Below are 17,617 nucleotides of genomic sequence, written 5' to 3' on the forward strand. Positions count from 1 at the left end.
TGAATAAGACCACCAACTCTGCCAGGTGAACTGCAATATTGTGGGGGATTACTGCATTTACCTATCTCATAAAAATACCACTCACTTTCAGTTATTACAACAATCTGAGTTGTCAAAAGAATTGAATCTATGTCATGTTGTAACTAATTCTCTTTATATATAATGATATTTGTCAAATAGTTGGCACTTGACTTTTATATAATGTTAATAGGTGCACATTACATAATCTATCACTAAAGGTATCTCATAACAAGTTCTAAATAAAGCAAGCCCCTGATATAGAGTATTAGTAATGGTTTGAGATAAGAAATTTAAAAATTACCTTTTTTCATTTTTGGTGTAAAACAAAATATCAAAATGGCAAAATGGCTTTTAGTCCTTATATGACGGTGTGTGTGTGTGTGTGTGAGATTAATGAGAGAGATGGAAGATACAGGAATGTTTATCAATTACTACAATTGTTTCGACCCATCTAGCATCAATTCCTCACAGGTAGGATATTTAACAACTGGTTTAGGAGTATCCCTCGCTGTAGATGTGCCTCTTCAGGCGATAGCATGATGTATCTCATTAAGACTGTTCCACAAGATATCTTCCCAGTTTGTGTATAGAAAAGCAGCAAATTAAGGGATACAGCTTCATTTTTATAGAAAATCAATAATAAATAGCAGGTGGGTACTGTATAAGCACTCAGCTATAGTCCAGGTTCAGACTAACCAGACTGAGTGGTAAGAAATACCTAGGAATACTTAGGGTGAGTAATCCTACTGTTATTCTTCCAATGGGTAAATCCTGGGTTTACTTTACTGGATTATGAATATTTTAGGGAGTGTAAATCCAAAATAATTATAAAGAATACAGACTAGTACATCTTTATATTTTTCTTTTCCTTTTTATGTGTGTGCAAGTGTGTGTATACATACATACATACATACACACATACATACATACATACACACATGCATACACACACGCACACACACACACATATATATATAAGTGAGCATTAGATGATGATTTTATATGATTTTATATATATGATACATACACACATACATACACACACACACACGCATACACACACACATATATATATATAAGTGAGCATTAGATGATGATTTTATATATATGATACTGGTATCACACAAATGGCACCCAAACTAGTGGCACATAAAAGCACCCATTACACTCTCAGAGTAGTTGGTGTTAGGAAGGGCATCCAGCTGTAGAAAACCATGCCAAACCAGACTGGAGTTTGGTGCAGCCTTCAAGCTTACCAGCCCTGGTCAAACTGTCCAACCCATGCCAGTATGAACAACGGATGTTAAATGATGATGATGATGATAGGGGTTGCAAGTGCAACCCTCCATGGGATAACAAATATCCAATATACTGCTAGTGAAGTACCCAACAAAGTTAATACATAAATGTTAAGAATTGCGATGCAATTAATTCATTTACTGTATTATATGGGCAAAGGTAAAATGTTTTACCACAAATTAATAATACAAGATAAGAAAATGGAGAAACACATCTTAATCAATGATCAACTACCAGATAATACCCAATCACATAATTTATTAAACCACTACATATGAACATTACGGTCAAACATAATAAAATAGAACAAAACAATGTACATGAAAGAGTAATATGATACAATAAGTACAGTATGTATAAGTGAATATAAATAAATACAAATATAAATATAAACTACATCTTACAGTCAAATCTCTGACTCTAAAAACCACCTTAAATGTTCATATCGCAATGGTATATATATATATATATATATATATATATCATCATCATCATTATCATCATTTAGTGTCCGCTTTCCATGCTAGCATGGGTTGGACGGTTCAACTGGGGTCTGTGAATATATATATATATATATATATATATATATATATATATATATATGTATATATATATATATGTATGTATGAGTAAATGTAGGGATAAGCAAGTTAGGCAAGTCGATATAGTGAGTTCGATTCCTACACCAGTCCTTGTGTTGTGCTCTTGAGCCAGACACTTTATTTCACATTACTCTAGTTCACTCATCTGTAGAAACAAGTTGCGACATCACTAGTGCCAAACTGTATCGGTCTTTGCCTTTCTCTTGCATTGCATCATTAGTATGGAGAGGAGAGGCTGGTAAGCATGGGCAACTGCTGGTTTTTCATAAAACAACCTTTCCTGGACTTGTGCCTCAGAGGGGAACTTTCTAGGTACAATCCCATGGTTATTCATGGCCGAAGGGGGTCTTTACCCTTTTATATATATATATATGTGTGTGTGTGTGTGATGACTTTTAGCTGAGCATCTGATGATAAGATGCATATGGAGTAGCTGTGTGGTAAGTAGCTTGTTTACCAACCACATGGTTCTGGGTTCAGTCCCACTGCGTGGCACCTTGGGCAAGTGTCTTCTACTATAGCCTCGGGCCAACCAAAGCCTTGTGAGTGGATTTGGTAGACAGAAACTGAAAGAAGCCCGTCGTATATATATTTATGCGTGTGTGTGTTTCTGTGTCTGTGTTTGTCCCCCTAGCATTGTTTGACAACCGATGCTGGTGTGTTTACGTTCCCGTTACTTAGCGGTTCGGCAAAAGAGACCGATAGAATAAGTAATGGGCTTACAAAATAATAAGTCCTGGGGTCGAGTTGCTCGATTAAAGGCGGTGCTCCAGCATGGCCGCAGTCAAATGACTGAAACAAGTAAAAGAGTAAAAAGAGTAAAGAGTATGTTTGTTTTGATAAGATTTTTGTTATTGTGATGTTTATGTTCTTGTTTATATGTTCTAGTTTGTTTGTTTATTCTTGTGTGTAGGCAATGTACTTCACCAGATCAATGTTATCTCCCTTTGTTGTTCTTCTTGTTTGGTATGGGACTGAGTTTAGTGATAATAGTTTCCATTGTCTCCTAATGTTATTGTTGAGTTTATTTTTAGTTTTATATTTTATTGAATCTAATCAAGGTTTTGCTTTCCTATTTGCATTGGTTCATTAGAACTTGAGAAGCACACACAATTTACCGGGTTAGGTGTTAACTAGTAATTACATTACAGTAAGTTTGTGACACACACACACACTCATACTTACTCGCATGTTTGTAAATACAAGCTTCGATACATAGGACATGGTGATGCAGAGTGGAATTGATATACAAATTCTAGTTGACTGCAAGTTTTTTAATTCAACCAAGTAGTTGTGTGTATGTGTGTCTGGGAGAGAGGGAGTGAGACTATATATATGTGTGTGTGTGCATTTGTGTGTGACCCTCTCTCTCTCTCTTGTTACATATATATATATATATATATTATATATAATATATATATATATATAATATATATATATATATATATATATATATGTACACTTCTATCTATCTATCAGTCTACCTACCTATCTACCTATCTATCTATCTATCTATCTCTTTCTTTCTCTCTCTCTCTCCTCTCTCTCTCTCTCTCTCTCTCTCTGTATATATATATATATATATACACACACACACATGTATGTGTGTGCAGAGATAGATAGATGTGTATGTATAAGCACACGCTCACACACACACACACACATACATGCATGCATAATAAAATGTTTTTGATTTGGATTAATTTTGTAATTGTTTTTTTTTTTTCTTTTTTGTTTTCTTCTTTGGTGGCCTCTCAGTTAAAGAGCTGGAAACTCAGTAAACCAAACTAAATAGCAAAATACAGTACTGAAGCTACTGATGTTATTACTATAATCTTAGCTAAGTTAAGTGGGAGAGTTGTCAAAACCATGTGACAAATTGATAATTGAGTCACCTACAGAAAGTTGAGAAAGTAGTAATTCACGTAGAAGATAGACAGATAGTGAAAGAAAGCAAGGTAGAGAGAGGGTGGGAGTAGAGTGAAAGACAGCAAAAGGAGAGGGGGAGAGAGAGTGACACAGAAAGGGGGAAAAGTGTATGTTATCAATAAGGGATCGTGCTTAACTTGCTCTGTTATGACAGTAATGTTATAGTATACTTTTGTCATTAATGATTCAAGTCACAAGTAACTTATCGACCGAGACAGGTTTCATACACCTACTACAACATTCTTCCACAGGCTGATAAGTTTCTTTATGTTTAAGGCAGTTCAACTAACCTAGTATGTTTAATTATACTTCAGTTTATTTCTTTGACAAATAAACAACACTTCTTTAAGTTTGATTTCAGAAATTGTAAATCCATTGGGATAAAAAGCTAAGCTAAATATCAGCATACATGTAAAGACAAATACACGTACTTTCTGTAATAACGACAACAATAACATTGATAAACATAATAAGAACAATAAGAATGGACTTTAGCTATGATCAAACACCAATTTTATCTGAAGAAGATATTAAAACAAAATTGCCAAAAGAGGAAACTGAATCAGAATCATGTCAAATAGAAACCAAAACAGTTTCTGAAACTTTACCTACACAAACTGTTTCAAGTGAAGAAACAGGATTAAGTTTTGAACAGCTTGGATTTAAAAATGGATCACAAACAAATGTGGAATGTAATAGTCCTCAGGAAAGATTCTTGCCAGAGTTGAAACATGGAGATGAACCAATGTTTCAGACCCTTTTGAAGCACATTGATCCAGAGGAAGAATCAGAGCTGAATTTCAAACAGGAAGATAAACCAGTATATCAAACATTTTCTGAAGAAACTACTCTAAACAAAGAACTAGGGTTGAATTTCGAACAACAGGAATATAAACCAGTGTATCAGACATTTCATGAAGAAGCCATTCCAAAGGAAGGATTGGAGCTGGATTTCAAACAAGAATTTAACACAGTATATGAAACATTTCAAGAAATTATTCCAAAAGAAGGTCTGACACTGGATTTCAAACAACAGGAAGATAGACCAGTATCACAGACATCTGATGGAGAAACCAGTCCAAAGGAAGAACTAGGGCTGGATTTCAAACCACAGGAAGATAAACCATTGTGGCCAACATTTGCTGAAGAGAGCATTCCAAAGGAAGATCTAAAGTTGGGTTTCAAACAAGAAGATGAAATAGTATATCAGACATTTCCTGAAGAGAGTATTGCAAAGAAAGAACTAGGACTAGATTTCAATCAGGAAGAAAATAAACCAAAATCATTTAGTGAAGAAACTATCCCACTAGTATCTCAGGCATCTGCTGAAGAAAGTATTCTGAAGGAAGAGCTGGGACTGGATTTCAATCAAGAAGAAAATAAACAAGAATCTCAATCATTTGGCGAAGAAACTATCCCACAGGAAGATTTAGGACTGGATTTTGTTCAAGAAGAAAATAAACTGAAATCTCAATCATTTGGTGAAGAAACTATCCTACAGGAAGATTTAGGACTGGATTTTGTTCAAGAAGAAAATAAACTGAAATCTCAATCATTTGGTGAAGAAACTATCCCACAGGAATATGTAAAGTTGAATTTCAAACAAGAAGAGGATAAACTAGTATCTCAGACATCTGCCGAAGAAAGTATGTCAAAGGAAGAGCCAGGATTGGATTTCAATCAAGAAGAAAATAAAAAAGAATCTCAGACATTTGGTGAAGAAAGTATTCCAAAGGAAGATCTAGGACTGGATTTTGTTCAAGAAGAAAATAAACTGAAATCTCAGTCATTTGGTGAAGAAAGTATTCCAAAGGAAGATTTAGGACTGGATTTTGTTCAAGAAGAAAATAAACTGAAATCTCAATCATTTGGTGAAGAAACTATCCCACAGGAATATGTAAAGTTGAATTTCAAACAAGAGGATAAACTAGTATCTCAGACATCTGCTGAAGAAAGTATGTCAAAGGAAGAGCCAGGACTGGATTTCAATCAAGAAGTAAATAAACAAAAATCCCAGACATTTGGCGAAGAAATTATTCCAAAGGAAGATCTAGGACTAGATTTCGTTCAAGAAGAAAATAAACAAGAATCTCAGACATTTGGTGAAGAAACTATTCCACAAGAATATGTAAAGTTGAATTTAAAACAAGAAGAGAATAAACTAGTATCTCAGACATCTGCTGAAGAAAGTATGTCAAAGGAAGAGCCAGGATTGGATTTCAATCAAGAAGAAAATAAACAAGAATCTCAGACATTTCTTGAAGAAAGTATTCCAAAGGAAGATCTAGGACTGGATTTCAAACAACAAGTATCTCAGACATTTGCCAACGAAAGAATTCCAAAAGAAGAACTTGGACTGGATATGAAAAACCAGGAAGATAAATCAGTATCCCAGACATATTCTGAACAAACCATACCACCAGAAGAACGATTGCATGAAGATAAATCAGTGACCCAAGCTTTTTTTCAACATAATCTGCCAAATAAAGAACCAACTCTGGATATAGAGAAAAAAGAGAAGCCATTCTATGGGGCAGTCACTGTTGAGGCTTCTTATGAAGGAGAAATTAAGAAAAAGAAAGAAGTAGAAGCTTTAGCTGATAGTGAAGTACCATCTAGTAAAATGTCCCCCCATAATGAATGGGGGTACTCAAAGTTACAATCACCACAAGAAACCTCACCTCAAGGTGCTGAAGAATTTCAAAGCCAAATCAGACCTTCCTTATTAGAGCAAGTGAGTCCTAGAGAATTTTTTAATGACAACAATGCTATTTGTGATGAAGGTGTAATGGATGAAGTACAAGCCATGCAACAGAAATCTGATGCTGAAATAGAATCATTAGAAAAGGAAATTGAAAATTTAACTAGTCTACCAATTAGAATTTTGCACAAACCAAAAGATACTAATCGATATACTCCTGTTGATGAATCTTATTCATCGAGTTCTGAAGAAGAGGAATCTTCAACACAACAAAATTACTCAAAAGAAATCTCTTCAGATCAAATGGAAAATTCAAAGGTAAGAATTTGTATAGCATAACAAATATGAACTGTCATGCCTATAAGGAGATGAGTGCGATAACTTCTTTATATAATAATTTTAGATAAAAATCATGATAGCAGTTTGTATAAATATAAATTGTAATATACTTTAGTTATAATTTTCAGTTTAGAATAACATTAAGAATCTTGAAAAAATTTTACTTGGGAAAAGCTTATAAAAATATAGGATAGCTCATTTGTTTAAAAACATCTTCCAACACAACAAATTTTCTATCACATAAACATGATCCTATACAAAGTAAAAGTATGCTCCACTCTATCACACTATGTATTAGAAACATCTGTTTCATGTAAACATTTTAGACCACATAACTGCCCAAAATAACTCAGTCAAACTGATACAACCTCTAACATAGTACAACGGTACAATTACTTAAACACCAAAGTACTTTTATCAAGACTACTGATTCTCTAACCTAACATGTTGCATACCACCTTCAAGCAACCTCATTCAATTTACTCAACTCTTCTCACATCAACCTTATGATTTCTCATTTCTGAAACTCTGTATCACATTCTTAATTTTCAAAACTATTACCTTTGTAACTTCTTCACTATCTGTTTTACATACAGTAAACATCCTGCAGAAACTCAACTTGAACATAAGTTGCATTGACCTAACTCTATCAGGGGTGGGGTTTGAAAAGATCAAGTGTACTACTACTAGTCGAGTACAAAAACAATTTTGTTGCACAGCAACTAATATTTGTGCTGCACTGATTCCTCTTAGCTTCTCATAATCGGGAACAAGTTTTTGATGAAATTTTCCTAAGTCCTTATTATTAAGGACTTATTATTAAAAATTTGCATTTCATGAATCTTCTATAGTAGGATGGCTATATTATTATCAATTCTGCTAGAATTTAAAAGCTATATTAATATTATTAATTCTGTCAAGGTTAATTTTATCTTTGATGTCTTCAGTGTCTATAAAATAAGAACCAGTCGAGCACTGGGGTCAGTGTAATTGACTAGTCCCCTCCCACCAAATTTCAGGCCTTGTGCCTCCTGTATTATTATTATTATTATTATTATTATTATTATTATTATTATTATTATTATATACTGAGTTCAAATTCCCCTGAGGTTGATTTTGTCTTTCATCCTTTTGAGGTCGATAAAATAAGTATCAGCTGAGCAGTGGGGTCAATGTAAACAAATTAACCCTCCCCAAAATTGCTGGACTTGCACCAAAATCTGAAACCAGCCCTCTCCCAGTCGGGCAATGGGATTGATGGATGTTCTGCTTTAGAAATTTATAGAGGATTATTGGCGGGTATGTGCAACGACATTTTTGGGGAGATCTGGGCGCTGATGAGAATGTCCTGGCTTGTCTGTTCCAGAGGACTTCTGGTCAGGAACTATCATGGATGATTTCCAGATGTCCTTGGCCTGGCAGTGCTACTGGGGAGGGAGTGGCGCTACTGGTTCAAGATAAACTCTACAGGCATGGATGTGCTGTCAGACAGGCTTGTCCGACATGTGTGCAGAGTGATGAAATCATTCTGCACACCCTAGTTCAGTGTCTGGGTATTGCTGACTTGTGGAATTATGTCAAACAGCTTCTGTCATATGTTGGATGGATCCATCTGTTGAGTGAGTCTGTAGTAATGATTGCTCCACTGCCCTCCTCCTTCAATCGGGCAGGCAAAGCAGTTTTGATTTGCCTGGTGACTGTGATGAAAGAGGTTGTTTGGTGGACAAGGCTGAAAGGCATGAGGACAGATACATTCCTCTTTGGCAGAGCTCTCATCGACTTCTTCCAGTTTCACATGGAAAGGAAATTGAGAGTGGAGAGGGAAGTGCTGTCCTCGAGTGAGTTTATTGAAAGGTGGGTGAAAGTTGTGAAAATGGAAAGAGTGGATGGTAGGAATTGGAGAGGGCACTTGCTCCTGGGTTTTCAGGGAAATCGCAGACAGTGGGGTTCCTTGATTATCCCTAGAAGCCTTCCTGTATCAGGAGGGTCACATCTCTATCATCCTTTTTTTTTTATCATTTCATTATATATAAACCTCCACGCTTTATGCCTGTCTTTATATTGTCCCCCTCATCCTTTGCCCTTGCAGCAAATAAATGAAATGAAATCAGAGATGTTTAGCCTCATGACTGGCGTGAACCTATTAAGTTTTTGGGATCGATCTGGTACTGGACAAGGACTCTGGATTATTTTTCCAGTTTTTTTTACTTAATTTTTGAGAGCAGTTGGGTTCATTTTTAGCACTCCCATTTGTGAGAGCAGTCGAGTTTATTTCAGATATTCTCATTTAAAAACATCATCTCCAGCTAATTGTTGAGAGGACGTTGGTGTTGCCCTGGTGGAGGTTTGCTCTTAGAGGGCTCTTGTTATTATTGTTATTGTTATTCTTATTATTATAAGGCAGCAAGCCGGCAGAATCATTAGCATGCTGGAAAGAATGTTTAGCAGCATTTTGTCCATTTTGTCATTCATCCTTTTGGGGTCGAAGAAATAAGTGTAGATAGATCAAATGCCACTAAACATTTTGTTTGGTGTGCTAGCAGTTCTACCAGCTCACTGCCTTAACAACAACAACAACAATAATAGTAGTAATAATAATAATAATAATAATAATAATAGTAATAATAATAGTAGTAATAATAATAATAATAATAATAGTAATAATAATAATAGTAATAATAATAATAATAATAATAGTAATAATAATAATAGTAATAATAATAATAGTAGTAATAATAATAATAGTAATAATAGTAATAATAATAATAGTAATAATAGTAATAATAATAATAGTAGTAATAATAATAATAATAGTAATAATAATAATAATAGTAATAATAATAATAATAGTAATAATAATAATAATAGTAATAATAATAGTAATAATAATAATAATAATAATAATAATAATAATAATAACGCTTTCTATTAAAGGTACAAGGCCTGAAATTTGGGGAGAGGGGACTAGTTGATTACATCAGCCCTAGTGCACTGGTACTTAATTTATTCTCCTGAAAAGGATGAAAAGCAAAGTCAAACTCAGCGGAATTTGAACTCAGAACATAAAGATGGACAAAATGCTGCTAAGCATTTTGCCTGGTATGCTATTGATCTGGCAGCTAACCTCCTTAATAATAATAATAATAATAATAATAATAATGATGATGATGATAATGCAATAACAAGCAGTGGTTCTGATGGCTTCTAATCTGAATTGATTAGAAGTGTTTTCATGTACATGTTTTGTCTTGGTGTAAAAGAGAGGCTACAGCAAGTATTCTGCCCAATACCACAGATTTGCTTGTCACTGGCTTGACCATAACCAGTTGAGCATGCCCTTAAGTGGCTGACGATATGTGCATCTCTGATCATGAGCAGGTGTAGTATGTTGAGAGGGATTATTTGGGGTTTGAATAATTCACCCCTGGAATTGTGTGTGTTTCATTCATCTTCCTTAAACAACCTTTATTCAGGGTTATTTTGAGTGGGATGGGCAACTTGACCTGACGAAAATTTTCACTAGGCGCCCCATTTGCAAAGTCATGCACTGTTTATCATGATAGGAGGTCACCATGTCACACACATATAGTTATGGTGAACGTGCCTGCTGTATCGTTATCAGATGGGTAGTCATGATGGGTATATTGGTCTTCATATATTTGTACCCTAGCATCACTTTGATGGTGTGTGCTGCTCTCTCATTCAATAGTAATAATAATAATAATAATAATAATAATAATAATATTTTAAAAAGGATTGACGTAACTCTTCACAAAGGTAAGCAGTCAAGATGAAGAGTGCAATTCGATTGTAAGATATTTTATTAGTTGAACGATATTTCAACAGACATTCAACTAATAAAATACCTTACAATAGAATTACGCTCTTCGTCTTAATAATAATAATAATAATAATAATGATAATAATAATAATAATAATAGTGCCGATGGCACGTTAAAAGCGCCATCCGACCGTGGCCGATGCCAGTGCCGCCCTGATTGGCTTTTTTTACGTTGGCACGTAAAAAGCACCAATATGATCATGGCTGTTGCCAGCCTCGTCTGGCACCTGTACCCGTGGCACGTAAAAAGCACCCACTACACTCATGGAGTGGTTGGCGTTAGGAAGGGCATCCAGCAGTAGAAACACTGCCAGATCAGACTGGAGCCTGGTGCAGCCTTCTGGCTTCCCAGATCCCGGTTGAACCGTCCAACCCATGCTAGCATGGAAAACGGACGTTAAACGATGATGATGATGATAATGATGATGATGATGATGTTGTTATTATTATAAAGTACCAGGGCTTAGCCATTGAGTTACAGAGACTATGGAAAGTGCAAGTAAAATGTACCCCTGTAGTCATAGCTGCATTAGAAACTATCCATAAAGATTTGAGCAGATGGATAGAGAAAATAGGTATAAAACCTAGTTTAGTGTAGCTCCAGAAAACAGTGTCATTAGGGACACCTGGGATACTTAGGAAGGCTCTTGGCATCTAAGGTTAATTGTTGTAGCTCGATGTTATGAAATTTTCTTTTCCAACAGTTTAATCTGTTGTGCATATGTAAAATAATAATAATATTTTACATATGACAATGATATATAGATATGATATAATCATACATATATATATAGACACAATAACAATTTACTGAAGTAGCCTAGTTTTACACCCAGATGCACACACCCAAATAAACCAGTTGATAAGCAAAAATGTTAAGAAAACTACTTTTAATGGAAACATAAAAAGAAATAATCACAATGTGTATGTTTGTGTACATATATATATATGTATATATATAGATATATAGATATATATACATATACATATATATATATATATATATAATAATAATAATATTAGGGAGTAAATCCAAACTTACAGGGAAAAATTAGATTTAGGATTAAATCTAATTTTACAGTATAAATATATATATTAAATTAGAGATAAAAGATTTGCCTAATAGTGGTTTTATCTCTAATTTAATATATATATATATATATATATATATATATATATATATATAATACATATGATAAAATATTTTAATCTGAAATTCTGAATAAGGTTTATGAATACTACTCACAGCAGAAAGATAGTGATGTGTATGCGTATGTGTGTGCATGCTGGTACACAAGCATAGAAATATATAATACATATGATAAAATATTTTAATCTGAAATTCTGAATAAGGTTTATGAATACTACTCACAGCAGAAAGATAGTGATGTGTATGCGTATGTGTGTGCATGCTGGTACACAAGCATAGAAATATATAAATACATATATGCATACATAAATATATATATATATGTATGTGTGTGTGTGTTTGAGTGTGTGTATAGGTATGGTGATGCAAACAAGTAAAATAAAGCTCAAAATATGAGTGAAAGTTTATTTTTATTAGTATTTAGCAGAACCAACAGAATAAATATACCCTCACTTATAGACACTGGCTGTCTGTGTCCAAGGGTTGGCTATGACTTAATACAAACAGCACAGCAATAATAAAGGAAAAGTTCATGGGCATAACTTAATGCTCCATTATTACAGTTGTTACATATGTTTTAGTGTTTGGCAACACATGACATCCCACTATAGATGCAACCACTAGATGCAGCTTATAGGGACAGCATGGAGCAAATGCATTGTCAGATTCTCAGGAAAGTAATATAAATTAGAGGCAAGCAGCAACCTAATTGAACCCTTTAGTATTCAAATTACTCTCTGAAATTTAATACTCATTAATTCGCATTGTTTTGAATTAACCCTTCAAATTACCATTCAAATTATTCTGTTCATTAAAATGCTTTATTATTCAGTTATTCTGTATTAATCATGCATCATCTTATAGCTGTGGCATTTAGATGAAGTAATTGTTTATTTTTATATTGACATCGTAGGGTAGGTGTGAGAGACCAAATCTGACTGGTTTAAACACAAAGCAGGGAGAATATTTTGGTATGATATGGCGAGTTTAAATGCTAAAGGATTAATCATGCATTATCTTGTGACTTTGGAGATTTAAATGATGTGATTGTATATTTTTAGAATGACATTGTTGGGTAGGTGTAAGAGGCCAGATTTTGACTGCTTGAACATAAAACAGATAGCATATTTGAGCTGGATATGGCTAGTTTAAATGCCAAAGGTCTAAACACATTGGAGGCATATGCCAGAGAAGGGGGATGGAGGAGGTATATATATATATATATATATATATATATCATCAATGTATCATGTATCCGAAAAAGAAGCACACTCTAAAACATACAACAGTATTGTATCAAAAGCAATTGGGTCTTTGACTGGACATTGCCCCAATTACTTTTAATATATATAAATATGTATACAGTTACACATACCCAAGAGCAGAATAAAACAAGAGATTTAGTTGATATTTTTACTACATCATAGATGACATAATTTTTAAATATTTTTACACTATCAAATACTAGTATCTTGTGCAGTAATCATCACCTAGATGATTGCACAATCACATTGAAATGTCAGAACTTTAGAAGTAAATAGTATTTTAACTCACTGTTGTTTACTAACCCCAGTTGGTTGCCAGTGCTAGATAAGAACTGTATGTACATTTAGGAGAGAATTTTATATACAGATAGACAGAAAGAAAGAAGGAAGAGAAAGTTTGTAGTGAGAGGGTGTCTTAGGAAATGAAGAAATCCAACAACAAAATTGTTGATTAAAGAGTATTTCAAGTTAACAATGATAAATGGTTCAGTTGCAGAGAAAAATAGGTTGGAATTTGGTTAATGAGAAGTTGCTGTATGTATGTCTACACACACATATATATGCACACATTCACATGTATTCATATATGTATATAACATTTGTTTACTTACATCCACTGACATACATCAAAGCATACAAACTTACACATACAAAATGTAGTAAAAGTTCAAATACATACTCACCTATAATATAAGCACATGCACCTGACTTGAAGAGAGAGAGCAAGAGAGAGAGAGAGAGAGAGAGAGAGAGAGAGACGAAGTGAGAGTGTGTAACTATACAAAGAACAAAAAAACTTAATGATTTGGTCAGTTTGTATTATTGTTTTCTATATTCTAAATGTTACCGATTTTAGGGCTATACATATTGGTTTCAAATTTTGGCACCAGGCCAGCAATTTCAGAGGGGTGACTTATTTTATTAACACCAAAACGATGAAAGGCAAAGTTGACCTTGGTGTAATTTGAATTCAGAATGTAAATTTAGGGCTATAAATATTGATAAATATTAATTCAAGTGTTTATGATATTTTTAGTGTACATCTTATTTTAATAAAACTTATTTGCAGATGTCAGAATATATCATAATATTTGTGAAATTTGGTGCTGTAGAGTAAGAGAATTTAACTGTGTACCTATTAAAAATGCAGTGATATCTTTAGTTTGGAAGAAAGTTCCTGCTTAATGTATAAATGAAAACTTCAGGTATATTAGTCCTAATAATTTTTCACTTATTGTGAGTTAAACCAAATTACATTCCTGTGTCTCATTTTAACATTTTTGAGTTTTCATGGGTGGTAGTAATTTTCATGCAAATTATACCATAATTAATGCTTGTGGGTTTTTTTGAAGATGTGTTGCAGAATAGATTATGATATTTTTTATCTTACCATTTAAGTCAGATTTTATATTAGTATTAAGTATGTTGTGGCCATCTGATTCAATCTTATTATTAGAATTGTGCATATAATTTATTTTGCTACAGTTTTTAACTCTATCTTTAGCTGTATATTCACTCTTAAGATTTTTAGATTTGGTAAGTTCATTTGTTACTTTAATTAAAACTTCCTGATTATCTGCAAATTTATCAGTTTAGTTTCTGAGCATATCTGTATTTTACTATTTTTATGCCTGACACCTTCCTAGTTACATTATCATTTAATTGATTATTTGGTATATTTTTATGTTTGGATGGTTGAGTTATATATATATTTACATACATATATTTATATCATAGGCATCGAAACAGTGGGTGCAAGTGCACTCCTAAAATTTTTGGTGGGCAATGAAAATGCTTTGAACACCCTCCTGAAAATCTGGATTTATATCCCCTAAGAAAATTTCATTGCTACACTTTAGCATATATACATATATATATGTATATATATATATGCTAACATAGTAGGATACAGTACTGACTTATAAAGCCTTTAATATACTTGGTAGCATATTATGGTCACATAACAAAATATTGTGTCCCTACAAGTAAACATATATATATATATATATATATATAAAATATATTCTTTTATTCTTTTACTTGTTTCAGTCATTTGACTGCGGCTATGCTGCAGCACTGCCTTTAGTCAAACAAATTGATCCCCAGGACTTATTCTTTGTAAACCTAGTACTTATTCTATCGATTTCTTTTGCCAAACTTCTATGTTACAGGGATGTAAACACACCAACATCAGTTGTCAAGTGATAGGGGAGGGAGATGCACTCACAAATATATACATATTGATATATATATATAGAGAGAGAGATATATATACGATGGGCTTCTTTGAGTTTCTCTCTTCAAAATCCACTCACAAGGGTTTGGTCAGACTGAGGCTATAGTAGATGACAGTTGCTCAAAGTGCCATGCAATTGACTGAGCCTGGAACCATGAGCTTGCGAAGCAAGCTTCTTACCTCACAGCCACGCTGCACCTATATATATATATATATATATATATATATATATATATATACACACAAGCACACACACACACATATATATATATATACATACATACACACGCACGCACATATGCAGGGTGCATTAGATATTCGTGGATAGATTTATTTTTCTAAAACAACATATATATAATAACAAATAATAACTTTATTTATCAAAAAATGTAATGAGGATAAAAGCAAATCTTCTTTTCTATGATGTTATTCAATAAAGCCACCTTCAGCTTCAACAACTGCTTCTATATGAGATCTAAATCATTTACATGCTTGAATCGAGTGGTTCTGGTTCCTTTTGGACATTACTCTGACTATGGCAACTTTCAAAGGATCTTTGGTTTCATGGGCATGTTCATTGACCTCTCTCTCAGCAATGTTTCACATGTAATAGTCCAATGGATTGAGATCTGAGTAATTAGGAGTCCAAATGTTTGGAGTTATGTGATCATGAAAATTTTCTGCCATCCATTCCTGTGTTACTAGAGTCATGTGTGATAGTGCAGAGTCTTATTAAAACACATATGGCCTTCTTTTGCATACACTATCTATCCAGGGATTAACAATTATTTCCAGGACCTCAATGTAGGTGTCAGAGTTAACTCTAAGGCCTTGTGGAATGTAGTAAGGGGGCATCACATCTCCTTCATTGCTGGTAACTTCTAAAACCATGACAGTTGCAGGAAATTTTGTATGCATAACACTTGGAACTTCAAAAGGGTCTGCACATAACCATCTGTCATTTCTTCTGCTAACTTTTTGATCTTAGTTGAAGTTTTTCTCATTTGAGAAGCACCAAATCAAATCTTCTTCTGCTGGATTTTTTGTATGTACTGACTACTTGGTAGAATTATTTCTAATTTTACCCTACCCTATATTATATATATATATATATATTACATACACACACACATACATACATACATACATACATACATACATACATACATACATACATACATACATACATACATACATATGTAGAGAGAGACATAGAGACACACAGAGAGAAATTTGCGTATAAATATATACATATAAACATAAATGCCAAGGTACATATAAATATAGTTGCTTACAAATATGAATATATATGTTTACACATATAAATACATATGTTTACATACACACTCACACATATTTTTAAATGTGCATGTGAGAGAGAGAGAGAGAAAGAGAGAGTGTGTGTGTATGTGTACAGGGAGAGAGATTTACATATATAAATATATATATTTACATATATGCTTACATACACACATACATACATACATAGACACACACACATGTGTGTGTATTTACATATGAACATGTCTTAATACACATGCACACACACACACACACACGTACACACACACACACACACGCACACATACACACACACAGACATATCATCTATATCACTGTATCAACTAGACTATCAGATATTGTTATACATTGATGGTTACAAGCATTTCCAATTCTTTCTTAACTGCACCTGTGTTTCCATCTGGACCTAAATTGTTTTACTAATTATTCTTCCCATCATTCTCATCCAAGTAGCCTTTTCTCATCTTTCGGATACAACTTGGCTACTACACAAGTCCATGAGGTGTCTGTGAACCTTGCAACATGTCCAAACCAGTGGAATTTATGCATTTGGTACTCTGCAACCACATCATTCACTGTTCATCAATTCTCAATTTACCTCATCTTGAGTATGCTCTTACCATGATAGTCATCGTATGGATCTTTCCATGCCACTTTACATCATAGTCAATTGATGTTCTTTCCTCTTCATAGTGGCCCACATCTCACCTGTACACAAGAGCACAGGTCAAGTGGTACCACCAAAGGAACTGTCATTAAAAATCAAGCTATTTCTAAATCGCTATACCCAGCCTTCATAACCACAATAACAACATGCCTCTTCATTTCTCGAGTAAGCTGAGGATCTGCCATTATTATTTTCTGAAACAAAGATTATACAGAGTTAGCAAAAGAAGCTTCTGTTTTGCCTTGAACACATCTTTCATCAAGGT

The 17,617-nt window shown here is 33.7% G+C and overlaps 1 protein-coding gene across 7 annotated transcripts in view; it reads left to right on the top strand.

The window, feature by feature from the left end:
- Window positions 1–3,944: 3,944 nt before the first annotated feature.
- LOC115215937 (ras and EF-hand domain-containing protein homolog) overlaps window positions 3,945–17,617 on the top strand; it is a 60,727-nt gene continuing 47,054 nt past the window's right edge. Inside the window, exons 1-2 of one of the 7 annotated variants that reach the window (XM_036505953.1) lie at window positions 3,945–5,957; window positions 6,114–6,870. In XM_036505953.1, coding sequence (XP_036361846.1) covers window positions 4,336–5,957; window positions 6,114–6,870 — 2,379 coding nt within the window. In that variant the 5' untranslated portion in view covers window positions 3,945–4,335. Of the gene's footprint in view, window positions 6,871–17,617 lie in introns of all 7 variants that reach the window. The other 6 variants (XM_036505952.1, XM_036505951.1, XM_036505955.1 and 3 more) reach the window with 6 other exon arrangements.

This window comes from Octopus sinensis, linkage group LG9 (genome assembly GCF_006345805.1).
Source record: "Octopus sinensis linkage group LG9, ASM634580v1, whole genome shotgun sequence".
Taxonomy (NCBI): domain Eukaryota; kingdom Metazoa; phylum Mollusca; class Cephalopoda; order Octopoda; family Octopodidae; genus Octopus; species Octopus sinensis.